General features: G+C 39.4%; 1 protein-coding gene across 1 annotated transcript; it reads left to right on the top strand.

Moving 5' to 3' along the window:
* The first annotated feature begins 1,248 nt into the window (after positions 1 to 1,248).
* ptprna (protein tyrosine phosphatase receptor type Na) lies at positions 1,249 to 26,374 on the top strand. The gene is made up of 23 exons (XM_053497008.1): positions 1,249 to 1,618; positions 5,406 to 5,456; positions 9,261 to 9,371; positions 9,671 to 9,764; positions 10,366 to 10,519; positions 10,731 to 11,046; positions 11,452 to 11,583; positions 11,791 to 11,822; positions 12,448 to 12,725; positions 13,083 to 13,169; positions 13,371 to 13,450; positions 13,777 to 13,841; positions 20,186 to 20,395; positions 20,648 to 20,860; positions 21,100 to 21,247; positions 21,657 to 21,730; positions 21,894 to 21,971; positions 22,134 to 22,253; positions 23,675 to 23,841; positions 24,443 to 24,496; positions 25,264 to 25,328; positions 25,415 to 25,488; positions 25,622 to 26,374. The coding sequence occupies exons 1-23, from the start codon at positions 1,546 to 1,548 to the stop codon at positions 25,691 to 25,693; spliced, it is 2,748 nt and encodes a 915-aa protein (XP_053352983.1). The 5' UTR covers positions 1,249 to 1,545; the 3' UTR covers positions 25,694 to 26,374.
* The last annotated feature ends 1,377 nt before the right edge of the window (positions 26,375 to 27,751 follow it).

Genomic DNA, 27,751 nt, shown 5'->3' with positions numbered 1-27,751 from the left:
CGCGCGCGCGCGAGAATGAGTGGCCAGCAGTGGGAAATTTGCACAGCGCTCCCCAGCTGTCATCCACAGTGATGTGCAGCACATTAAAACGAAACACTGTACTGTAAATGGAAGGGGTCACAGTTATAATCATAATAAGGTGTATAAAAATAATATTAAGTTTCGAAAATAAAGTAAAGTAAAAGGTTAGATTTGTTAAAAAAAATATTTCATGTTTCTCAAGGATCTAAAAACCTACAGTATAAGGTAAAAGCAGACGGACTGTTTTTGTTGTTTGTTTTTATTTATTATGTCATAGTGGGTGTGATCAAGATCAACCATTATCAAAGTTAGTCACAATAGCAACAACATCAACCAACTTTTTTAACATAAATTATATAGTTTTAGATACAGCACTGTGCCAAATCTGGCAAATATTTAGGTGGTTTTTAAAATTATTAGAAATAAAAATATACATTTAAGTTTTTATTTTTATGTCTGTCTAAGCAGACAAAAACACAATTTACCACAAATTGTTTACTTACTGGAAAGACCAGTTGTTGTTATCGGCACAAACCCTTAACTAATGGGGGAAAAAAACAGCTGACAAAACACAGGGCTGCTAAAGATGGAAGAACAACTTAGCCAGCTGGTACATGCTGTTTGGTGGAAACGGTATGTAAGTTACCACTACTACTGTAAATCTGCAGAAAGGTGTTAAAAACATAAAGCAAGTCACTTGCTGGAAAATGAATTTAAACACATTATTTAATTAACAATACAATCTGGTCTCCTGAGCAAATTATATTGGCCTACTGTAGTCTGACCCAATTTCATAATGTTTCATTAAATGGAGGTAAGAAATGCACAGTAGATGTGGAAAACCCATGGAAACCCGTAGTTAAAATAAGGGCAGAATATAAAGTCAACAAAAATAAATAAGTAAATAATGGCAAGCTTGTTAAACTTAAGCAATTAAATACAAATACGCACATAAATAAAATAGAAATACGTACATTATTGAACAGTATATCAATATATAAAAGCTACCTACGGCTATAATCCTATCTTACAATCTTCAACACTGCTGGTTTGTGCGGCGGACAAAAAAACCTGCAACCTCTCTCTCAACCTGCATACAACTACGCAACTAATGCGTCATTAAGGTGTGCTTTTGGGAGGTTTTTTTTGGAAACACAAAGCCCCCATCTGAGTGTCCATGAGAGACTGTACGGAAGACCTCAATACCCATCCTTTGTCCCTCTTCCGGGTCCGTTGATGACGTCACGACGGGTTCCCGCCACAGCGACAGGGGGGTGGGAGACGGCCCTGCGCTCGACTCCCGATCCTGGTCTCAATCCGCGCTGCACATTCCAAGCTTTCTCCATCATCTCCGTGCATGTATGTGTGTAAGAGTGTGTTTTTTTGCCTAACCCAATCGCGCTCGGTTTGGCATTAACCTGACTGGCTCGTGAGCTGTATCAACTGCTCCAGCGACCCCTGGACCAAAATGCGGAATTAAAGCGGAGATCTCCAAACTGCGCTCTGGTGGACCGTTTTGCGACGATGCGTCCGCGGTTATGGAGAGCCCTGTTGGGAATGACCGTGCTCTACCAGTTTGTCACCGCAGGCAAATACGGTGAGTAGCTATCTGCAGCCAAGGCAAGAAGGGGAGTGGGCTTTAAGGGGAAAATAGGCATCGAGATGCGTTTGAGCTGATCCGCGACTGCAAAGATGAGCAGAGCTAAGGAGACGTTTGGTTGTAGGTGTGCTTCTAAACAGAATGTAGGCAGGTAGTGCATGTAGGTTATATGCAGGCGACAATCCTACAAAAACAGCCACAATAACATGAAGCTGTTTATTCTGGGGAGGGACAGAAACAGGAGAGTGTTTACGAGGACGCGCCTGAGCGAGGATGCGAGGATCTCTTCTGATACGCTTCACATCGCCTTCGTTACATCAAACCTGACGTCGGTTTATCCAGATCACGAACCCTGACGCTGTCGTGGTCTTGAAGACGTTGGCCATTTCCGTCATTTCCGTGCACCTTACGGAGCAACTGGTGGAAAACTCGAGCTCGAGGCTTTCAGCACCACGGACAGCGCTCTCATTGCAGTCTGCTCTTCCTCCCTCAGGCTGTTCCTCTCGCTCTCCATAAGGATCCTAACACACTTGATCACTCTGGTGTGAGGAGAACACAGAGTCTAGGAATCTTTATTTTTTTATTCCTCCTCTTGTGCATCATACAGTAAATTGCCTGGTAGATTCATGGCAACATTTTAGAGTCAACTAAAATTAATGATACTTTAGTTTGAATTTGCTTGCATAATCCTTATTTGCCACTGCAGCCTGTTATTGTGTGCTAACAGAGCATTTGTGTGACTTTGTTTCTTTCTCCACAGCTAATAAATACCCATCCAGTATATGGCTGCTTTATTTTACAGTTTGCAGTATGCGTAGGAAATTGACTGTAGGAATAAAATCTAAATACCACATATTTTATTTTTCTCACCAGGTGAGATTGCTATACTTGTTTTTCCCGTTTTTCTGTCCCTGCTTTTTTTTCCTCTCCTGTGTTCCCTGTGCAGTAATGACTCACTGAGTACATCAAGACCAATCGCACACTATTTCTCATGTCTCCACCATCACAAGTCCACTGATACATGCCGATCAGTAATTTTTGCTGAATTCCTGTTGATGAATCTGATGTGTGCTTTTTTGCATAAGTTGCATTTTATTAGTATTATTATTAATAGTTTTTTGATGAATAAGTTGTGTATGACAGAGACCAGCCATAAAACTGCAGACAATACATCCAGTGTGAGTGGGAAGCTGTCACTGCCATATTCAGACATGAGATAACAGCCTCGCTCTTGCTGTCTTCTTCTCTCTTCCCATCTCAATTTCCTTCTGAATCACTCATTTGGTTGCACAGCTCAGATCACCACCTGTTAGCAAGTGCGGGGATGTGAGATTGGCAAGCCCTATCTCATCCCATTAATATTTGCTATGATTAATTCAAATGGAATACGTGCAATGGGGCTGGTGAGAAATAGCTGCCACATTTGTCCATTCACTGTGCTGGAGAAGTGATGATGTACCAGAAGTGTTAATACTTTTAATACTAAGTAAAAACTATGTGGTTTCATAGATTATTGAAGGAAGAGCTCATGTTTTAACAACTGACAATGCATAAAAAACATACACAAATATCCAATATATTGGATGGATTTGGAATGATGACATATAGTGTTTCTGGTTTAAACACATTTTGCTGCTATCCAGCTGCTACCTTTTTTTCATTTCCAATCAGGCCACTACAGGTTTTCCTTCCACCCTGAGGTATTGCTGCAGCTTTTTATCTGTGTTTGTTGAAGCTCCATGCACTTGTTAGGAGCGTTGTTAGCCATTTCAGGTTATTTACACACACACACACACACACACTGAGACAGGAGATTGGTCAGTAGCTGACTGGTCACTGAGGAGTCTCTGTGTTTGATCAGCTGTGTCCTGTACACACATTAAGGCTCTGGCCCAGTGAGTGTCCGCAGAGATCCAGGTCATCAGCTGTTTTTCTGGAGCACTGTGTATCTAAATGCTGATCTGTATTAGAGCGTTGTGTGTTTTTGTTGTTGCTGAGGGGCCATGGCTGCAGACTGACTGTGACAGAGTCAGAGACATATCAAGCAGGAAAAGACAGATTTCAGCTGGGGCTGTTTACAGTTCACTGATGCAGAGCTGCATGTAGGAGTAGGGGAGAGGTCAGATCAAATCAGAGTCCAGCGACAAACTACACACACGCATACATATATATGTACACCATACATAAAGTGACCAAACCTCTAAGAGCAAATTGAAAATGTTTTTTTTTTTCATTCAAAGGGGGGAAAAAAGCGGATAAAAAAATTTCTAGCACTCTATGACAGATTAGATCTAAAATGCATCATAAGCTTTTGCAGTTCGTGCCTGCTTAAGTGCACACTGTCGTTAAAGCAAAAACGGGATGTACCAAATACTAATAAAATCTGAAATCCATTTTTGTATTTCAAAGATTCTACTTTCCACTCCGGTTGTTGTCAGTAATACCATTTTTAATAAAAATAGTTGTTCAAAATAAAAAATAAAAAAATAATAAAAAAATAAATAAATAAAAAAAAAAAAAAATGTTTATAAATTTTTTTTATTGCAAAATAAAAGTATTTTTACTAGTTCAGTCAGACCTTTGGATCCCTCTGGATCTACTACATACTAGTAGATTATTTTTCAGATCGTGTTTCTTTTCATTTACTTGTGGTATATCAAAAATATAGTATGAAATATTATCAATATAAATACAGTTCTTTTCCCTGCAAAATTTTGTTAAGTGGTTAACACTGTGGCCTCGAACCTCTAGGGTTGAGGGATTGATTCACACCTCTGGTCTGTTTGTTTGAAGTTTACATGTTCTTCCTGTGCCTGGTGGGTTTCCTACAGGTAGTCCAGTTTTCATATGACATGCAGATTAGGCTTATTTGCATTTACAAATTGCCCATAAGGTGTGTGTGTGTGTGTGTGTGTGTGTGTGTGCGCGTAGTATCTTTGTATGCCCTTTGATGGATTGGCACTCTGTCCAGGGTGTACATCACCTCGTGCCCCAAGTCCCTTCAGGCCCCCTTTACCCTAAACAGGATACGCGGTATAGCAAATGAGTGAGACTAAGTGTATACAAATAAATTTACTATATAGGGAAACAAACACACGTCTGCTTTACATTCACACAGTCTCTCAGCAGTGTGAGTGGATGTTTTTCACTTATGTCACTTCTCAAGTTTTGTTTCATGAAAGTTCCTAATAACCTTTACTTTAAGGCTTAAAACTATAGGAGCATGATTCAGTAAATATAGTCACATTTAAACTATGCAGTTACAGAAGTGAAATATAATATAAATAGAGACCAAGCAATGGAAATTGCACTTATGTTAAGTAGATTTATTTGGTTATTATTATTATTATTATAAAAATTTTTTTTTACTACTTTATATGTTACTATACATTCCATCCATCCATCTAGGAACCTCTGTAGTCAAACTAGGGACCGTGGAGGCCAATGGTGATATATTTATTCCTATTTTTACGATCGTAATAGGATCTCCGGTCAACATTCACATGCACATTCACATACTACGGTCAATTTGGAAAGGGCAATTAGCCTAATCTGCATTTTGTGGACTGTGGGAGGAAACTGGGGAACCTGGAAGAAACCCATCAAGCATGGGCAGAACATGCAACAGAGAATTAAACCCTGGACCTGGAGATGCAAGGTGACAGTGCTAACCACTAAGCCACTGTGCTTGCTTAGTATACATTAGATGTTCTAATAGTTATCTCTTTCCAACTTCTTTCCCTCTTGCTCTCTCTCTCCTTCTTTACACTTTCTTTACTCTCAGGCTGTCTGTTTGAGAAGAGGCTGTGCTCCAGAGAGCAGTTCTGCTCTGATGGTGAGTGTATCAGAAAACTTTCTATTGGTTGAACATAGTCCACAACTGCAAACTGACTTAAAGATGTACTAACTTCTGTTATATCTAGCTCATTGACAGATACATGCTCACACATATGAGGCACCGTATAGGGTTTAAATCAAACTTCACTCATGCACACACATATAAAACACTTGCATACACATACATATATACTACTAACTGCTCAAACAACTACATATGATATATGTGTGTGCATGAGTGAAGTTTGATTTAAGCCCTATACTGCGCCTCATACACACACACACACACACGCACACACACACTTTCATACACATTCACACACAGACACACTAATGCAGATCTGCGATACACCCACAACAATACACATGGCTGAATAATGGGTTACACTGTCAGGCCGACCAGTGGAGTTTCACTCTGCTTATTCTCTGTCTGTCTAAATGTGTGTGTGTGTGTGATAGAGAGATAAAGAGAGTGTGTGTCTGTGCATATTTTAAAGAAATAGGTGTATGTGTGCCTGTAGTGATGATGTACAAAGGATCATTGGTGGCTTTGGTGTTCTGCAGATGATCTTAATTATTGTTATATAATTAGAATAATTGAATTGTAAATAAATTACATCATTATGTTTTTGGGTGTAGTCACCATGTTATAGAAGTGAATGGCTGCATTGTTGCTTATATTAGCTACCTGCATTTTTTTTCTAATAAAAAAAAATAATAAAAAGAAAGAAAAAAGTTTAGCAATACTGTACTGTATATCTTGCACTAATATTAATAAAACCTAAATATCACAGATTACTGTATATACATTAATGCATCATAAATCTGTCAGCTATTATGATATTTTTATTCCAGTAGTTTTGCCATACTACACAGCCCATCCTTATATTTCCCTGACTCCTAGCCGCTACATTCTACGGCGGCGAGTGAATCACAGTTCGCCTGCTGCCTTTTACCCGCTCCTCTTTTTCTGTTTGTCTGTCTGTTTCCCCGTTCTGTCTTCTCCTCTATCTCATCTTTTTTCTCCAACCTTCTGCACAACCCCTCCTCTTAACAACCCCCCCCCCCCCCACACACACTGCTCTTCATCTCCATGGCAACCCTGACATCATCAAGCCCATTGCAACTCAGCGCACGCCTCCACAATCACTGATGAGTCACTACCCCTTGCTTACGCACTGGCTCTCCTTTCTGTTCTCAGAAAAATCATACACAAACACCCTTTCTAACACTTACACAAAACCGCAGTTGTGCAATCATATTTAAAACTTGATCGTGAAACTATAGCAAGTGGACTTAGGCGCTAAGTGGACCAAGTAAATAGGCAAAATGGTCAAGGGTTTCTAAAACAGGACGTGAGCTGTGCGTGTACACGACTACATTAGGTCCTGCATGTGGGTGATCTAGTCTCTATACCTGAAGAGGAGATTCTTATAGATCTTCACACATACACACAAAATATTTTATGATAGGAATGTGTGTGTGTGTGTGTGTGTGTGTGTGTGTGCATACCAAAAAAGTTTATCCCATCATTCCATCATTATGCAGAAAATAAAATACACATGTGCACATAAACCACATACAAACACAGTGTGAGTGTGTGTGTGTGTGTGTGAAAGAGAGAGAGAGAGAGAGAGAAAGAGCAGGTGCTCTAGACATACTCATATTACGTATGCACAGAGGACCTGGGTCTAAAAACACACGCACACACACACAGAGTCACACCCCAAGCAGACGAGCAGCAGCCCAGAGCACCGTGTGCTTTTTTAAATTAGAGCTTTCCGATGTTTCCCTCTGTCTCTCATCCTCTTACATATCTCATTTGTCTTTAACGTTTCTGCTCTTTTTCTTTTAGTAAAGCTCACAGTGCTAACACAGATTTGATACAGAAACCTTACAACTCTGTGTATTTTTCTAAATTGCTCTCCCTCCATTATGCTCTCCATTAGACATTTAATAGCTGTGGGAGCTGAAATCTCTCCTCTAAACTCTAAGCACCAAAGAATTTTAGAATAATTAGGTAAAACAGAAGGGTAACATTTTTGTAGTTGTTGTTACGATGTCTCTGTTATAATAGCAAACAAAAAGATGCATAAATCAATATAAAATCAATATGTTTCCGATAAAGAAGATAAGACAAGTGGTTAAGACATTCTAAGATGTGTGAGTGTTCTGTGGTGTATTAAACCTTCTGAACATATCATTGCTGAGGACATTTTATAATATATTCTTCCTTTGATTTTCCTCAGCAGTGTGTCAATTCCCTGAAAAAACTTAAACATTTATATTTAGAAGGTTTTGTCTGTAGTGGTAACGAATCATTACTTAAACAGCTGCCCTCTGTCTGATAGCAGCTCATATTTCTCTATCCACTAGTAAGTGATCCATCTCCCCCTATATAGGGCTTCTCTCTCGATAGCCTCTGCCTTATAAATAGCAGTGAGTCATGTCAGCTCGGACAGAGGAACATGACTGAGTTCAGACTGCGAGCTTGCCCGCTCTGCCAGGGGCTTTTTATACATGTTTTAGTCAGGGATGAGTCAGAGTAAGAGTGAGAGAGAAAGAGAGAGAGAGAGAGAGAGAGAGAGAGTGTCTGTGTGTCCATACGAAGGCTAAAGTGTGGATCCAAGAAATTGCGTATCATAAATTATATGTATTATTTATAGAGTTTTTTATACTACTAAGAAAAAATATATATTTTTTTCTCTATTTAATATTTTTTCTTTATTGTGTCATGATATCATCTGTTATTTGTTTATTAAAAGAATACTCCAGTGTCTTTTTCAGCCTAATCTTTGTCTACAGCATCTGTAGCATATGGCTGATTACCAAGAACAAAATATTCAACACATTTCCCTGTAATGATGGAAAAACCTTCTTTATTTCAAACTCACTTTCATTGGAAGACTGTAAGAGCAATGTTTAACTCTTTATAGGATATTCTATGAAATACTTGGAAATTCCAAATGTAAAGATTTCAAGATCATTTCCAAGGGTTGTTCTTTTAGTTTTGATTATTGTTTATTGTTACCATTTTTATGCTGCAAATTAAAGTCGCTGAAGTTCAAGTTCTAGTTCTATTGCTCTTTGCTCATTTAGGGCAATTATATATTAAAAATATTTTCCTAAAAAAAAAAAAACTTATTTTCTACAAATACAAGTTTTTCTTAAAGAGCCGGTACTGGCATCTGCACAGTTGCCAAATGATAGTAGGTTTAACACATGCATGTTTATGTATACATGTAAAGTGGATATATTTTTGTAGCAAGATTTTATAATATTTTTTTACTACCTAGACAATGTGTGGCTTTTAAAGGGAAGAGTTTGTTGTGTAATTGTGACCCTGTATAATTTTACATTTCACACACTAATTTTAACTTGTCGTAACAGCAGCTTAAGTGATAGAACATTGCCGGATAATATAATCACCTGACAGAAAATCTTTTTTTTTGTCTCCTGATTGTAGGGAAAATGTTATGCTGTTTCATGTCAAAGCCAAAAAATATATAACTAATTCTTCATGGATTTACTCTCATAAACAAGTTTTGAGTAAACTTGAGTTTTAATTGTGTTTTTCTATTATTATTTTTAAGTGTGTAAATCATATGCTACATATGCTGTGAATAAAGATTAAATGTAATAATACTGGAGTATTTTTTAATTATTTTTTTAGTTTGTTGATGTGGAAGAGAAACTCTGTGAAAATATTTAATATTTAAGTCCTTTTTCCCAGATGAAACAATGACTTTCAGACTCGCTGTTTGTATATGTACTCTACATGCATGCATGTTGTGTGTTACAGACAAGTTGTTCGGTCAGTGTCGGAGATCCAGGCATGAAGAAATTCGCTATCAAGTCTCTGTTCCTGTACTGCAGAGGCTGCAGGAAGTGCTCAAGCAGCTGATGATGCAAGGTGCACACATCCACAGAGGACTCGCATGTTATTACTCATAACCCACGCACAGAGTTCTTTCAAAGTCGAATATGTTTTAAAGTGTCGATATACCCCCACGCAAAAGTGACTCATATTTTCTTATATATTTATAATTCCCATGTAACCCATACATGAGTCAGAATATTTGCTCCTAAATTGCTATCAATGTTCGAAGTGTAATTTTTAATCGATCCATAAAAGATCAACACAACAGACTAACTATTGTCCGACACATTCCCTGTTGTGTTTTGTTTATTTGTATATGTGGGTGTGGACAGGATTTTCCTGGCAGGATGATATCACTCAGCACATCATAGCTAAGGAGCTGAGCCGGATTCCTCATGCTCGAGCGCAGACCTCTCAGCCAGCGCAGTGAGTCATGAACACTGGCATTCATCTTTTTTTTGTGTGTGTGTGTGTGTGTGTGTGTGTGTGTGTTGATAGCCCAAACTGTTAACTAGACTTCCTTCAGAAATTCTACAGTCATTTTTTTTACGGATCATGTTATTTTTGTTTGTTGTGTTGTCAGAAAAGGTATAAATGCTGGACTTTTCATAATTAGACTCATGTAGTTATTACAATATTCATTAATGAATATATTTATTTCTGTTCACAAAATACAAACAAAATGAATAAACTACTTGACAAATTTGAACCCTAACCCTAACCTGACATCTACTAAGGATGAATGATCAGTCACTTTTTCTATGAATCTGCATGTAAATAAAAATGATCTGCTAGTGTAAATTTACCTTTTCAAACCTTTTTGGTAAAGTTAAAAACAATCATATTCATATCTGCATACTATATCTCTTTAGAGCACCTTATTTGTTTATTGTGACTAATGTATTCATATTTAACACACATAACACACACAATGCATATCGTACCACTACAGACACTGTTATTCCATCAACATTTGATGTTTTATTTTATTTTTATGTAATCATCTGTTTATGTGTCTCCTGTTCAGGTCTACACAGGCTGCTTCTAAAAAGACCTATTTGAGCTCTAAGTCTGAACCCAGCGTTGCCCAGAATTATTTGGATTATATGATTTTAGATCCTCGGCAGTCCTCGTCACTCCGCATGCAAGCTTTACCATTAGATCCGTACACATATCTGCAGGTAAAGCTATTGATGTGTGTGTGTGTGTGCCTAATGCTTAGAAAATGTGCATGTGTGTATATTTTGGCATGAATTTCTTGATTGAGATCCATTTGCATTTGCAACCTGCCCTTTTATAATTTAGTTTAATAATATATTCTTCATTCTCACATAAGGCTCAATTCCTGATCACAGCACATTAGACTAAGCATCTGTGATTGTTCTCTAACAGGATGACATGTCACACTCGCTGCACCCTCATGCTGGTGCAGGCTACCAGCGTCCCCCGTCTCGCTCCGGCTCACAGCAGCACCAGCGAGACCGAGACAGGCAGCTTTTAGAGGAAGCTGTGTCGCTCTACCTCTCCTCTGCACAGCCTTCTTTCCACCATCGGGGGGCAGCAGGCCTCCCCGCTGCCCCTTATTACGAGGATTTGGACTTCCCACTGGATTATGGGGAGGACTACACCCTGCCGGAGCGACCCAGCTCACGCCAGCGGACCAACAAAAAGGTTCTGCAGGACTACAGCTCTCTGCCAGGGCTGGATGGTGAGTGCCGATCTGTAGGCGCGTGCCAGCGATAGGGGCGAAAACGAGGCTACTGCTCTCTTTTGTTTTCTAATTTGACTCTATGTATTTTTGAATGGGTCTGCATCATAGGAGGAACGCCCCTCGAAATAGCTTTACCCTGTCTCTTTTATTTGGAGTGTTATTTGTAAAATTATTATTATTCGTCATAACTGTATATATTTGGAAGACAGCGAATTCATAAAAAAGAGAATTGGATGCAATTTTTGGGAGGTTCAAAGCCGTAGATCTTACAATTTGTGCTCAAGACCTTATTCGCAGCGGTAATTCAGTCATGCAATTTGAGGGTGTGTGTATAATTTTTAACATTTATAATGTTCTAGCTGTGTATGTATGTTTGTTTGTGTGTGTGTGTATGCATTGTAGATGAGACAGTAGTGCAGCTGTCCTCAATGTTGGAGAGATCTGGGGTGGATCCACGAGAGCTAAGCCCTCAACAGTTAACCAAACTCGACCAACTGTTCAAGCTCCTGCAGATAGAGGACCCTGAGAACACAGGTACAAGGCAAAGCATCCATACACTCACTTATACCGCAACACAACGATGCTGTATTTCAATTCCCATCATGTGTCATTTTAAAACAAATCTTCTTTTTTTTTTCATGCAAAGCATCATAATGCTTGCTTTGTAACAAACTGCACTATTGTACTGTTTATGAGAGGGTAATGAACATGACAGATTTTTTCTCATTTTCTCATTTTCAGATAAACATCCAGGAACAGTCGCAGTGAAAGAAGTATGTCCAGTTAATATAATATAATACTGTCTATTGGCACAAAAATATGCTCCTTAAATAGTTCTGTGATTTTTTTTTATTAAAAGCTAAATGATACTGTAAAAAAATGTAATGCATGAAATGTCTATTAATTGATTCATAGAGCACTCATCCTCTGAAATTGTTAAGCTTGTGATCAAAGTGAGATTTATTTATTTGTTTATTTATTTAGCTATTTAAAAAAAATTGTGTTTTAATTTGTGGTTTGTTTTTTTTTGTAATCATTGGCCTTATGGGTTGCGTGTGCTTCCATAGCAACAAGTGGATGTAAAAATAATAAGATTATGGCTAATATCTGTAAAAGGCTGAAGCAGATTAAACTTAATTCCAATGGTATTAAGTTGGTCTTTGATGCTGCTGTTTTTCTCTTTGAAAAGTTCACATTTTTTAAGTACTATTAGTGTGCAAATATTTTTTATAAACATAAATTCCCATATTAGTCAAACAATAAGTTCCCATCTTATATTTCTCCACAAATATATTTATAATTTCACAACATTATCAGTATAGCAGTATTTTTTGATATGGTTGTTCTGTACTGTTCTAAGAAGTTAAATATGTACTGTTGTGTTTTCTTATGTCCAAGACCATCGTAGAGGGTAGTGACAGGGTGTCACAGAAAAGTGCCAGACCAGTGTCTCCTGTAGTGACCCAGCCCACCACCCCGGGGCTCCAGCTACCCTCAACACCGTCCCCTTCTGCCCCGGCTATCATCACTGTGGCGCAGGGGCCTGGGGTGGCTACACATGGGCCAGAGAAGGACGCGGAGCTGGAAAAGGAAAAAAATCAACTAAGTCCTAAACCAGGAACCAAGGATGGCTTGAGTGTCCGAGAGGAATACGGTTACATAGTCACAAATCAGAGGTACTTGATTATTCAAACTAATATTATTTAATATTATTGTGATCTTTTTACATATCACAGCCTTTTTATTTTAATTTTTATAAGGCAGGTCTCACTAAAATTGTAGACGGTTGACCAATGACGTATGAATACTGATACTTATCAACACACTCTATTATAGTGTGACTGAAAGATTGTCAAGATATGTTTGGTAATATTTGTTAAGGAAATGTATTTCACTGACAGTGAAGGAGACCAAAAACATGATTTGATCAGTGTCATTGAAGAAGATTAATGATTCATTCACTGTTTAGCTATACAACAGTTTTCAAAGTGTGCTGAGAATGTTCTGTATGTGTGTGTGTGTGTAATCCTTAGTCCTCTGAGCCTGTATGATGGTGTAAAGCTATTAGAAACGCTGGCAGAAAGAATTCATCTCACAACAAGCAGCTTTATCAACATCAGGTACAACGAACATGAATGTAATCATGTGTGTGTGTATGTGTGTGTGAGAGAGTGTGAACACATGAGTCACAAAAGAAGAACACTAAGAATGACAAGGGAAGACAAAGTGTAGTACATTAAGTGTAATTTCGGCTGCACAGAGCACATCCATCAGCGCCCGTGTGTGTGTATATGTGTGTGTGTGTGTGTGTGTGTGTGCAGCGTGGTGGGGCCTGCACTTACGTTCAGGATCAGACAGAACTCTCTGAACCTCAGCGCAGAGGACGTGGCCAATAAAGCCGGTGAGTGACGGGCTCTCACACTCCTGCTCACTTCACATTTGGGTTCCAGTCTGCGAGCAATTTAACACGAGTTGTACAGGGAGCATCACACACACACTCCAGATCTAATTCTTTCAAACTTCAGCTTCGTTACTTCAAAGAGCATTGGATGTACTTTGATAAAGTCTTTTTTTTTTGCATCAGATGTGAATGATAAAATCATATGTCAGGTTATGTTTATTAATAATCTATATGTTTATTAATAATCTATATGACATTATGACTAAGTATTTTACATTTATTATATATAAGAGCAAGTGAACATTTTGCTTCTGTTTGCTCTCTAGTGGCTGAGAAGAATTTCTTGGAGGGAGAGACGGGACTAAAGATCATTCAGACGGGGGTGGGAGAGGTGGGTGCACTTACTTGTTACTGTATTTATTTTTTATTATTCTCTGTCTGTGTCTGTCCTAAGATGATGCACTCGAACATCCTGACTGGAGCATGGATTGGAAGTCTTGTTAATAGCTTTGCACGATTTTTTTGAGACGTGTATTGCTTGGTCATGCTCGAGTTGTTCGCCTCAGTAGAGTTCAAACAGATAAAATTAGCTCATGCTTTTTTAATTTTAGGTTGCAAATGGTATATTGTAAAATGATTTACTCTATGCTTTTTAGACTCACAGTTCATTAACAGTCTCTGCTCTTGTCCTTACTGTATCCGTCTCCCGCCTAAAATCCTTTTTTTCTCTCCCCCTGCTGCTCCTCACTTCTCTCTCTCTCTCTCTCTCTCTCTCTCTCACTCACTCTCCTTTTCTTTCCCTGCTATTCTCCACTCTGCCATTCTTTTCGTCCCTTCTCTTTTTGTTACCTCTGCCGCTGACCCCTCCTCTAAGCCTCCCCCTCGCTCTCCTTCAGTCCCCCCCCCCCCACACTCTTTCTCTCGTGGCCTTTGTGCTTCCCCGTGCATATTCAGGCGTTTGTCCCTCTCCATCGCTTTCACTCTCTTTTCACTGTGTACAGCTGTTGTAGACCCTTCAATGCAGTCGAAGGTCTTTTGTTGCATCCGGCTGCTCATATTTTTAATTATTCGACATTGTTCAGTCGGGGGCTATGACTCTCTCTTTGCTTTGAGATGTGTAATGTATGAATGATGTGTGTATGACTCTGTGTGTGTGTGCATGTGGGTCCTTCTTTTGTGCCATATCTTTCGTTTTCTCTCTCTCTCTCTCTCTCTCTCTCTCTCTTGCTCTCATTCTCTTTCCCTCTGCTTCGGTAATGAGACCTGGTTGCACCTGCTTCTTTTTTGTCTCTCCATTATTAGGACCAAATCCTCTTCTGCACCTCCCCACCATCACCATCACCCTCTCTCTCTCTCTCTCTTTCTCTTTCTCTTTCTCTCTCTCTCTCTCTGACTCTCCTTCATTACTGAATTGAATTAATCTACATGGTTTGTTGTTCTGCTGAGCTGTACCCCCTGCAACCCTTACTGAGATTATCCAGCAATCTTGTTAATTGTGCTGTCTGCTAAGCACAACCTGCAACACATACACTCACATACTCACTCACACCCAACCACCCACGCACTCACACAAGAGGGGAGTGCATGTTCTTTGTGCTCGCACTAAAATTCACAGGACCCTTAACATTTTATTTCAACTGAAGGTCTGTGTGTGATGTATTTGTTCATTGCTGTATTGAAAATGGTCACTGTGTCAAATTGAGAACGCCCTATTGAATTCCCTGCTTCATCTCATCTGCTATTATTTAGGGCCGGTACAGATGTGCAGATCAGAGTTTGTTAGCTAAATACATCTTTTTTTTCTCCAACCTAAGACCATAAGACTTTCTGTATACTCCAGTGGTCCCCCCCCCCCCCCATGCCAAATTCCCCCCTCTTTTCGAGCCTGTTCAGTCGGGGGCATCAGTGTGTCGTCCCCCTCTGGCCCATCAGTAACACGTGGAGCGGTTGCCATGGCAACACCGTTTGATGTGACATAAGTGGTGGAGGGTGAATGAAGGTGGGAGGTTACGGGGCCTTCAGCTTCATATGGGACGGACACAGCTCAGAGACGCATGTATGCTTCCCTCCTTTTTTTTTCATCCCACTGATTCCCCCCCTTTCTCTGCTAGTCATCCCGCGCACACGGTCCCTCATCATCTTTAAAGCTTACACACAAGGACAGGTCTCTTCGTGTATAACTTCTCCACTCTGTGACCTTTGACTCCATGCCGGCTTGTGAATGTAAGCTGCAGTGCTGTGTTCAGGATGCAGAAGAAGCATCTTCCCTCCTCGCGTTTTTTTCAGTCGAGCTTTATGCTGGCTTGCTGCAGAAAGGCTCCAACAAACTCTAACACATTCATAAGTGTGTGTTCACAACGAGTATCCTCCACCACTGAGGATTCAGGCTCAGGTAGGCCCTATGTAGATTCTTAATTAAATTAAGGATATAGGGTTTGTATGTACTAGTTTATTAAATAGTACTGTGATTGTTCTAATCCTTTCTTTATGTTTTTGAGTTCTTTAGTTGTTCTTATTTGTTTTTTGAAGCTTTAAGGTTTTTTTACCTATTATCACAATAATCTGCGCTTGGTGTGAATTGTATCACTTTGATCTACTAAAGAAATGCTTTAAGTTTCATATATAAAAGAAAGGAAATTATTAATGTGATAAAAAACTGTAATTAAGTGGTAAATTTAAAAACATTCCTGCCAAGTATACTAAAGGAAAATTGTTGCTTTTTGTATCCACAACCAGTGTTAATTATTTTATTATATGAACAACACAAATTGGGAATTCAGGCTCTGTTTTTTTTTTTTTTTTTAAACAAAGCCTCTCTGGGAATGCTTAATTGTTAAAGTGTAATGTAAAGGGCTTAGACCTGGTCATAGATTTAAGTCATAAATTTTTAAGAAGCACAAAACTCTACTCCTCCTTTACTCTGATTTATACCACTAATTAGAGACTGAACCACACCTTTATGAAATGTTGATTAATGACTTGTATATATTTGTGTGTATTTTAGTGTATGGATTGTCCTTGGATAGTATAACAAAAAATTATATTTGTGAATATTTAATATATGTAAAAGATATTTAATAGAATTTTTTTTTTTTTAATTATATATTTGAAATCAATAACAAATTAATTATGTATAGCTTTGATACAAGGTTGTAATATGTTTTGGGAGAGCATTACATTTTATTATAGGAAATAAGACAAAATATAATATAAATTAAGCCAAATATTACATAAACTGAGTTTTTCATATGGCGTCATAATAATGTGTCAGACACTGGCACGCTTTGTGTGTCCGGCGTGTGTGTGTGTGTGTGTGTGTGCGTCCTGTGTATGTGTGTGTTTACCCATTTGAAATGAAATGCTGGTGTTAAGTACTCGTCCTCCATCTCGGACGGTGATGTCAGGTGGATTGGTTGCTGTAGTAACCAGACAGAGCAGCCTGCATGAGTGAGATGATGTAATGTGCTCGTAGCTGTTGCAGGTACACCGTAGTTTGCTGGATTATTTTTTTTGTGGCTTTCATTTAAGAATTAGTACATTGGTTATCATTTATTATCAATTATTATCCCAGCTTCACTCAGTGTTATTCGTGTATGTGAGTTGAGTGTTGCTCTGTGCATTCGCAATGTGAGTTAGAACATAAACAAGCTGCATAGATAGATAGATAGATAGATAGATAGATAGATAGAAAGTTATTACATAATTGGGTGTAAAAAAAGAAAAGAAAATCATTAATGTATGGGAATATCTTGCATATTTCAGATGCTATGCTCTGTTCTTATTTTGAGAAAAATAACACTTCCTAAAGCAAGTGCGTCTTTTTAAAAAACTTTTACTTTGAGTATATAATTTTCAGTAGAGTACTCCCGGTGTAGTGAACGCTGACGACTTTTGACGAGTCATGCCCTGAAAGCTATTTCAGACAACAACGCCGCATTGGTAAGAGGGTGAAGTAAAGTTTCCCAGATTCAATAATATACCACTGAGTAAGAGTTGAATACAGGCCCACACTGGATTTCTGCACCACTATGTCTATTGTGATGCAGATAGTGAAGCTCTGTGTGAACGTAACCCCTGCAATCACCCAAAAAACATACACACCCACCCTCAAACACACACACACACACACCCTATATGTGTGCGTGCCCTTTATCTGGCGGAGGTTAAAGGGTACATTTGAGGTCAAGGGGCATTATGGGGGATGGTCATGAGGTCCTGGGATCCTGCTTAATATTCTTGCACCTCTCAAGGAACAGATGTTATGTCATCTTTAACTTTTTAATGTGCATCCATTTGTTTTCATCTTTTTAAGGAAAGTAAAGTAGGATACGTGAGCAAATGACAGGCCAGCGTGCAACTCTGGCACAGACAGATTCTCATGTATCATGTTTAATCAGCCGCTAAACACCCTTTTACCCTCCTCTATCTCCTGCCCTCTGTGACTGCGATTTGACTCCCTTCACCCCTCCGTGCCGTTGCTCTCTACTCTCCGTCGTTCCCTCTCTCTGCCTCCTCGCTTCTCTGCCTGGCCCTCTCGGACCCTGGGGGGCCTTTGTACTCCTGTCCTGAACCAGCTCATTTTTCCTCGCTGGATTCTGAAAGCCTGTCACTCTTCCTTTCGAGGGCCTCTCTGGAGTAGCAGGTGAGGCGCCCCACACCCCGTTCCCTCCTCCCTTCCCCCCTTTCTCCATTGTCCCTCAGTCCAGTTGCGCGCTGCCTACCCCCGCTTACCCCTTTTCCACACCCCATATCCACTCTCCGGAACATTCTTCAGCTCTTTCAAGAGAAAGGGCCGAACTCAGGGAGGGATGAAGGGGGACATAGAACCGGGCTGAGAAACATGTGAGGTATGAGAGGAGAATAAGACGTGTGAAGAGGACTGAGAAAAGAAAAGGGGGCGAATCGGTTGGTGAATTTTGAGAAATGCTAGAAGGAGGAAAGGAGAGGGTGCCTCAGCGTTTCCGTGGTGAAGCAGAAGGATGTATTCACACTCGTCTCCCATTGCTAAAACAGTGCAGCCCTAAGCCCCGCTGTGTGACGCTCTGCTTTCGGATGGATGCGAGCAGCGTGTCGTTGGTCTGCGGGGAGATCGGTAAAACAGCTGCTTTACACCCATGAACAGTTTTAGTTTCAATTTAATTCAGTCAATGATAAGTGTGTGTTTAATCCATTAGGCTCAGTGATGTAAAATAAACATATGAAAAATTCATACATGATGCGATATTTTCTCTCCAATTTTAGTTCACCAGTACCTTCTTCATACCGTCAGCATCGGCCTACTGTAGGTGGAGTTGTGACCGTTACAAAACAATTGTTGGGATTTAAGTTTTTAAGTATTAAGTATGTCTTTCACATCATTTAAATTTAACAGTTAGGTAGAATGGAATTATGTACAGAGAACGTAACTGTACAGAGTTCCTATTATTTGTGCACGATGTTTAATTTCAGATTGATTAAAATTTCTCATTTAAATTGTCCACGTTGCTTAATATATATAGAAATATATATGATACAAAATTATTACATTTATTTCATTGACAGCGAAGAAGAAAAGTTAAATATCTTTAGAGATTTACAAATAAATATAGAAGAATGATGCGTACTTTTTTATATGCTTCAGTAACTGTATACTACTAAAAAGAAATTGAGCTGAACATTCAAAAGTGTGGTTATCATTTTCTCGATTTTTATTTTTTATATAGAGTTTATTCTCTATTCTTCTTTCACTCACATCTTCCCGCTCTTTTCCTGTCTCTCTCATACTTGCTTTATTTTTCTATTTCTCTCTCTCTCTCCCTCTCTCTCTCTTTCTCTTTCCTCCTGATGGCCGTTGATTACTCAGAGCTTTCTCCTGTTGCCATGGCAGCACCGGGGCCTGTTCTCCCCTGCCGAGGCTCAGAAACGCCATGGCAACATCAACAGGCAGGTTTGGAGGCTCGGGGCCCAAACCGCTTTTCCCTCCCTTTCTCATTTTCTGCCCTTTTCTTCTCATTCTTGTAAAGAAGTAGCATAATTAAAGAAAAGCAGAGTGACAGAGAGAGTAAATAAGTGAGTGTAAGCGATCTTAGGATAATTAACCCTAGTAGGAGGGGCTTGCTTATTTGTTTACTTGTTAATTATGAAAAAAGAGGAGGGGGCAAGTAATTCTCTGTAATTATTGAGTTGAGGAGGCCTGGCACGTGGCTCTGTGTGTGTGTGTGTGTGCGTGTGTGTGTGTGTGTGTGTGTGTGTGTGTGTGCGCGTGCATTGCTTGAGTAATTAGTCGCTGATGATGACACTGACATCCAGCTTGTTTACACAAACAAAGAGAGAGACAAAAGAGCCGTAGTGCGCGAGTGTGGGGGCGATGCCGTATTAAGTGTGCCAGAGGGACCACCCAAACACACCCTTTCTCATGCCCGCTTCTCTCCTGCACTGCTGTCCCAGACATGTTCCACTAGGCCTTTGACTTCCTGGCATGTTGGTGAATAATCGCTTAATTTCAAGTTGAGCACGAACGGCTGTTGAAACAAATAGTCTTTTCTTCATTTCGTATGTTTTCTTCTCAACTGCTACTTCATCGTTTAATCGTGCCGCACAATACGGCACACACAGATGCAGCTCCGCAGATGAATTTAATGTTGACACTTAGGTTAAAGATGAGTTTAATTGATGATTATTAGCTTCTCGGTGTGCCTTTTGCTCATCCTCTCTCCATCACTGTTTCCCTCCCTCTGTTTCATTCCTGTTTTCCAGAGGAGCGAGGGACGGGGGCTTCCCCAGGCCACACGGATCAACGATGGCTCACGTGGCGTTGTCCTCACCGTGGTGGCCATGGCGTGCGTGTGTGTGGTGGTGCTGGTTGCTTTAGCCATTGCTTGTCTGCGTCATCATGCTCGTCAGCTGGAGTCAGGGAAGCTGGGCCTGGGCCCGGAGGCTGGCACCGAGACCCATTTTGATTACCAGGTGTGAATTTCATGAAAATTGATTGTGTGTATTCGAGAATATGTATGTTGTCATTTTAAATATTAAGTGTCTGGAGAACGCAGGCATGTGATGTAAATCCTAAGATGCCTAGTTTATTATTCACATATTTATCTTAGAGCACATTATTCAGTATCCACAATTAGTTATTCAGTATCTAGAGTGAAATCTGTTAGAAAAGGTGCGAAATTATGTCAATCTATGTGTATGCACGTGTGTTTGCGCATGTGTTAGGAGCTCTGTCGGCAGCACATGGCAGCCAAATCATCGTTCAGCCGTCCAGAGCCGGGCGGACGGAGGGGGACAGATACGTCTCGAGTGAGCAGTGTGTCGTCTCAGTTCAGCGATGGGCCACAACACAGCCCCAGCTCTCACAGCAGTACACCCTCATGGAGCGAAGAGCCCGCCCAGTCCAACATGGACATCTCTACTGGACACATGATACTGGTAAAAACAACTTTTGAACAAAGCTTGTAAACAAAATACAAACGTATTACAATCTGTGTTTACATGCAATTTTAGCATTGTGTTGTATATTTCCTACTGTACACAATAATTGGTTTCTGCATCAGTAACTTTAAAAAAAAATTAGTTTGCATACTGCCATATTGCTGCTGCTCTCACAAAATAAGCATAAACAAAGTGGTAATTGAAATAGATCGCTTGTTGTTTGGACATCTCTCCAGGCATACATGGAGGACCATCTAAAGAACAAGGACCGTTTGCTAAAGGAGTGGGAGGATCTCTGCTCGTACCAGGCTGAACCAAGCTCAGTTTCCATCGCCCAGAACGAGAGCAACCTGGAGAAAAACCGCTACCCTGACTTTGTGCCCTGTAAGACACTTTTTTTCACCTTTTTTTTCACTTTTCACTCTCTTCTGTTCCACAGGTTGTCCCAAAATTCTCCATATATAGAGAAAATTAACATAATTAAGCAATACCTTGCATAACACCAGATGTCTTAACACAAGTTCATCATGAGTGGGAGTGATTTGTGTGTTTGCAAGGAAATGGCAAGTAATGTAGAGGATGTTTTGCTGTCTGCATTCCGCTTAATTTTCTCTGTGTATTTCGGCTTTGGAGACACGTTTGATACTTGTGATTTTACATAATTGCAGAAATATCCAGGGTTAGTGAAGTAAATGCAGTGACTTCACGATGAATTGATTACAAATCAGTGCATGTGTTATTGAGTTTGTGAAAAATCTGTGCTAATGTGTGCTTAATGTGTGTGTGAGACCAGATGACCATTCCCGGGTGAAGCTGAAGCCGGAGACAAACCCGGCAAGAGAGGACTACATCAACGCCAGCATTATAGTAAGGAATTGAGCTCCGAATCCATGCTTGGGAATGTTGCTGATGTGCGACACAGAGTTAAAAGACATAAACACAAAATTCTTAAGTGGAAAAAGTTACATTTTTCCACCCTAGTAGTTAGTTTAATAGCCTTGTCAGAGACCATTACCCTTTTCCTTCACAGATAGACCATGACCCACGCATGCCTGCTTACATCGCTACTCAAGGCCCCCTGCCACACACCATTGCTGACTTCTGGCAGGTCGGTAACAGTTCAGTGGTTAACAATTAACTCTCATACAGTTCTGCTCAATAACCATTAACTCACTAAAAACAGATGGCCCGGTAGAACGCTTTTCTGCTGTGTACAGTCTTTCCTTTGACAGCTTTTGGGTGTGTGTGTGTGTGTGTGTGTGTGCTGTAGATGGTATGGGAAAATGGCTGCACGGTGATCGTGATGATGACTGCTCTAGTTGAGGATGGTGAACAACAATGTGAACGTTACTGGCCTGATGAAGGATCCTCTCTTTACAACATCTATGAGGTGAAAATTCTCATGTGGCTGGTAATGGATAAGTTTAGCTAGTTATTAAATAGTGACATAAAATGAAAAACATGAAAAAATGAGTTTAAAAAAAATAAAGCTTAATGGAAACTCCAAGATTCTCCACATAACTATTTTCAACTACATCAGGGATTACCACATGATAACTTTGGTAATTAAAAAAAAAAAAAAGCTATTTCACCCAAGCTTTAAGTATAACGGAAGTCTACGAGCGGTTTACTGAATTGGGTCATGAGATGAAACAGACCTGAGACAAGCTTTTACCCAAGATGTTCTTATGTGGTGTTAACATAATCACACACATGAACAACAGAGTTAAATATTTTCGGTTACTTGCACTTTCCCTGTTTTGTGTCCCCTCTGCTCCTTCACGCCGCAGTTCTTCCCCTGTGAAGTTATAAATTGTAAAGCATTTATTCAATTGTTGCAAAAAAAAAAGAAAAAGAAAAAAGGTGGGAATCTCATGGGGCAAGGCACAGATAGTAGCCTGAGATAGAGATAGATGGCGATGTCTCACTACTGCTTACTCCCTGAAAAGGGCGAAGAGGATAAGTAAATAAGTAAAAATACTTCCCACAAATGTTTACTTTCTTCCCCAACAACTGCTCTTAGACATCCGTTATAAGTGAGCTTTGGGTAAACATGGTTTTCTGTACGTTTCTCAATAGAGGTGGTAATCTTTCAACTAACCACATATAACAATATATACACTTTAATATACAGTACATAATATGCATAATATACAGTATACACACTTTAATCAATTATATAAAACTAGATTAAAAATGCATTGAATGGTTTCCATAAACCAGTGCTTCTCAAACAGCTGATTATGCTTCCTAGTCCTCCCTATTAATTGCATGCAAGTGAAATGAATTATTTAAGTAATTGGTTAATAAGTTGTTATAATTATTATCCCTTTTTTATTCTTATTGCTTTGTTTGACTAGAATCTGGAATTGAGTAGATTGAATTTATTATATTTATTATTATTATTATTATTATTATTATAATGTATGAATTACCTCAAAAGGCCATCAATAAGGCAGTGGGTCTGATGTGCCCTGATGAGTGAAGTTTCGAAAATAGAAATGTCTATGGATTAAATAAATAAACAAAATATAGTAGCTGACAATTAAATAATCTTTAAGAAATAAATCTGTTCCAAGGTAGAACTACAAATAGTTTGAGAACCTCTGCCGTAAACTGCTTCGTCTAAACGTAACCAGTTTAATGATCACCCCTGAGCTCTTAGTCTAATTAGACTTTTTCTTTCTGTAATCATTTACTGGATCTTCTATCAAAGATCACATAGAGCTGCTCTGGGTTTGCTCAGATATTTTTGTGTGGCAGCACCAGATGGTTTTCTTCTTTCTCACTGAACATCCCTGTGACTCTCAGGTGAACCTGGTGTCTGAGCACATCTGGTGTAAAGACTTCTTGGTGCGCAGCTTCTACCTGAAGAACGTGCAGACCCAGGAGACACGTACCCTGACCCAGTTCCACCTGCTCAGCTGGCCAGCGAATGGCATCCCCAGCTCCACGCGACCCCTGCTGGATTTCCGCAGGTACTGCTACAGCTCCGCTGAACTGATAAACACGAATGTGCAAATGAACACATCCACATACGCACAAGTGCTATCTGCTATGGTGAACTGGTGACAGTCAATCCTCGCTTTTCCTCTCTCCTTCCTTAACTCGGTCCTGATTTAGTGTTGCTAAAGCCCTGCAAAAATGTTCTCCATTTATTTCCCATATGCATGGGGGTATTCCTGGTTTATGCTTTTCTATTCTCTTTCTCTCTCTCTCCCTTTCTTTCCTTCTGATGGAGGTTGGTGGACTCCTGATCGTTGCACACCTCCCAGTGTCATTTTTGTGGTTTGCAGCTAGTAGTCTCGGTCCAGTTGCATAGTCACAAAAATGATCATTGGTAGGTGTGAGTGCAGCAGGAACAAGGCTGAAAGGATGCTCCATCGCCTCTCCCTCCTTTTCCTCCTCTTCCTCTCTCCTCTAAACATGGCAGCTGTGACATCTGTGCTCCACACCCCGTCTAGACACCGCACTTTCATCTTATAGTAGCTCAGAATAAAATAGTATAGGGTTAATAACATGTGGCTCTATGACAAATCTATTTTAATCCTGTTTTTTGCTTGGTCGGTTTTCTTTCAGGAAAGTGAATAAGTGCTACCGAGGCCGATCCTGCCCAATCATTGTGCACTGCAGGTAAACAACTGCAACACCAATCTGGAGCTCAAGGGGGCACAAAAGAACCTTCATGTCTCACTGTTATGGTTAAATGTGTTCTGCCTAGGTTAAAATGATCCGTTAAAATCTTTTACATGGTTGCTAAAAAATACTACATTATTATTGGTATAATTACTGTTATATGAGATATAAATTTCTATACTAATAAGTTTAAGAGGCCGGGGTAGCTTATCGGTTAAGACATTGGACTACTGACTGGGGAGGGCTCTAGGTTCAAACCGCAGAACGACTAAGTTGCCATTGTTAGGCCCTTGAGCAAGGTCATTCCTTAATCTTTAACTGCTTGATGTAAAATGAGATAAAATGTAAGTGACTCCGGATATGGGTGTCTGCCAGATGCTGTAAATGCAATTTTTACAAAAAAAAGTTTTATCATCAGAGTATGTTACCTCTCTGTTGCATCATATGAACATTTGCAGATGAAAAACTAAAATGAAAGAAAATTTTAAATTTTCTAAAAAAAAAGTTTTTTTTTTTTTATTATTTCACCACATGCTGACTGTATTTCTGGTCTAATTCCCTCTGCCTCTTATTTCTACTCTCATACAGTATGTCCACACATGCCTTTGGAAGCTTTTTGACTTTTTTTATTTTTTTATAGAGTTCATCCCTGAGATGATTTAAGCTACTGTAAAATCTAAAGTTTAGGTTGATGTAGTCTACTGCTAAACAGAATAAAATAAGGTAAAGACCTATGATTGTAATTATTTTGTGATCCTTCACAGTGATGGGACTGGAAGAACTGGTACTTACATTCTTATTGACATGGTCCTGAACCGCATGGCGAAAGGTATGTAGTCTATCTCACACTTTAAACACTGTAATCATCCTTCTCATACTTCAGGCTGACTTTCTGTCACTGTGTTCTTTATGTAGGTGTTAAAGAGATTGATATTGCTGCAACACTGGAGCACATTCGTGACCAGAGGCCCAGTATGGTGCGGACAAAGGTACACTGTAGTCTTGCTTATACAAGTTTGTAGAGTACAGCATGTGAATGTGGATGAAGTGTACATGCTTCTCTTTAAAATTTGTGTGCATGGACAGAGGTACATACAATCTGTTGTTTTTCTGTCTGTATAGGACCAGTTTGAGTTTGCCCTCACAGCTGTGGCAGAGGAAGTTAATGCCATTCTGAAAGCCCTCCCACAGTGAGCCATTCTGCAGTGTGGCTACCTGATCATATGCATCTCGCCCACTTCTCACACATACTCACACAAGCCATTACACAGACTGAACCAAGCTTGAAAAATTTAAGAACACATTTCTAAACCATGGCCTTATTCGTTTAAAATGCAGGGAAGGTTACATAAAATTTTCATCACTGTGTATGCAGTATGATGGTCAGAGATTTGTTTGTGCATCAGTCATAGCTGGATCAAAGGTCATAACAGTTACACAAGCTTCAGGTACTGATAAAAACGGACCTAGTGTCAGCATGGCAAATTTTAACATATCTGTTTTTTTCTTGCGTCAGGTGTTGCTAATAAATACCCCGTCATTCCATCATAACACACTTAGTGTCCTTTACAGGCAAACATGGTGATTATATGTATGTATGCACAGTACTACACAGGAAGACTCCTTTTGGAGTGTAATTTACTGCCTGTTAATGTTTCACAGCGCAAAGTGTTATACTCATCACTCAATGTGCTCGCTTTTCCTTGTGTTCTTTATGACTCGTGGATATTTTCTGTCATGTGATTATTGTAAATAATTCATTGATAAGTCTATTTGTTTATTACTGTAGCAAATGTGTGGAAAAATTATATAAAAACAGAAATATATGACTATAATTTTTACATTGTTCTGAATTAAATGTGGTGTGGTGCAGCAGCCTGGTGTGAGATATTCATGTTGTCCCATCTTTTTTTGTCTGTCTTTTATAACACTGAAGTCATACATCATACAGTGTAATGTTATAAAAGCTGCATCACCATTAACATGGATTAGGTGTGATTCAGAATGCACAAATGCTAAATTTATACCACAACACTGTTGGATTAATAAATCTGACTGGTGAGGCAAACATGCAAGCTTTAAACTTTAATGCACTCATTCTAGTACATTGTCATGTCTTTTGTAACAACCCATTCACTAATGCTTACATGATCATGGATGTTACACATTATCTAACCATATATAAACAGATTTAATACCTTTGAAAAAAGGAGTCTTCCTAAGAAGGCATGCATCACCTGCCAATTGATCCACTTTGCTTCTAAAACTAAAACAGCTAGTGCACATCTATGCTTTTTGATAAAGGTCCTTTGAAGATTTGGTCAAAATCCCATAAACGATTTAGGAGGAGTTGCTGATAGGATTGGTATTTTAACCCAGAAACCTTGGCTTCCCTAGTTTTTCAGACTGTACTTGACATTTAAAAAATCGTCTAACATTTTCTCATTAATAAACTCCTCTGTGTTGTTGCTGACGGCCATGTCTTTTTTTTTTCACTGAGTATTTTACCGTTTTAAGTGAAACAGCACACCCCCTTGTGAATTTGTGTGGTGAAACTGCATTGCACATCTTAGACTTATGTCTAAAAAAAAATCCAGATCAGTGGAGAATATGGTCAACGAGGTAGTGGCATCATAACAAAATCTCTTCTTTGAACACACATTCAGCGAGTAGTGGATCTAGAAAGTTTTACTTGGGGTGGCAAATTTTTGGCAGGGTGACATGGGAAAGCAGTACACAGGCTGCTACACGTAAACAAACTTTTTTCAATCACATCATGCATGTATTCATTATTGATTTTACATTCTTTCAGATCCATCATTACATTTTAAATCTACAATGTTATTTTACTTAGTGAAATGGTCTGTTACTGCACTATAATATATAAACAGAGAATAAAATTAGGCTATGAGGTCCAACTTGACTACAGCAGGATCATCTGTCTCCCTGTCATTACCTGTCTCATCATCACCCTCTGCTTCTGTCCCTTGCTTCCATTCATCTGCACTCTAGTCTTCATCTTCAACACATTAATTTCTACTTCATCTCCTCTCTCATTTCCTCATTTCTTTCCTTTGTGTCCTTTTCTGTCTCTCCTGGTCTAACTTGCCTACTCACTTCTCCTTCTGTATTTCTCTTCATATCTTCCTCCTGCCCAGACTTCAGCCATATTCTGCTGAAAAAACATGCAATATTGGCAATATTTTAAACAAATGGTTCGTAATACTGCCCTGCACATTTTTTCTCAGTTTT

Source organism: Clarias gariepinus, chromosome 5 (assembly GCF_024256425.1).
Source record: "Clarias gariepinus isolate MV-2021 ecotype Netherlands chromosome 5, CGAR_prim_01v2, whole genome shotgun sequence".
NCBI classification, from domain to species: domain Eukaryota; kingdom Metazoa; phylum Chordata; class Actinopteri; order Siluriformes; family Clariidae; genus Clarias; species Clarias gariepinus.
This window is presented reverse-complemented; position numbering and strand designations above follow the sequence as displayed.

What these genes read in the sequence shown, in the direction of transcription:
- ptprna (XM_053497008.1), top strand. Translation starts at nt 1,546, where the DNA reads ATGCGTCCGCGGTTATGGAGAGCCCTGTTGGGAATGACCGTGCTCTAC. An exon ending in AGAGCAGTTCTGCTCTGATG is followed by an intron (nt 5,457 to 9,260) that starts GTGAGTGTATCA and finishes TGTGTGTTACAG; the next exon opens with ACAAGTTGTTCGGTCAGTGT. An exon ending in CTACTGGACACATGATACTG is followed by an intron (nt 20,861 to 21,099) that starts GTAAAAACAACT and finishes ACATCTCTCCAG; the next exon opens with GCATACATGGAGGACCATCT.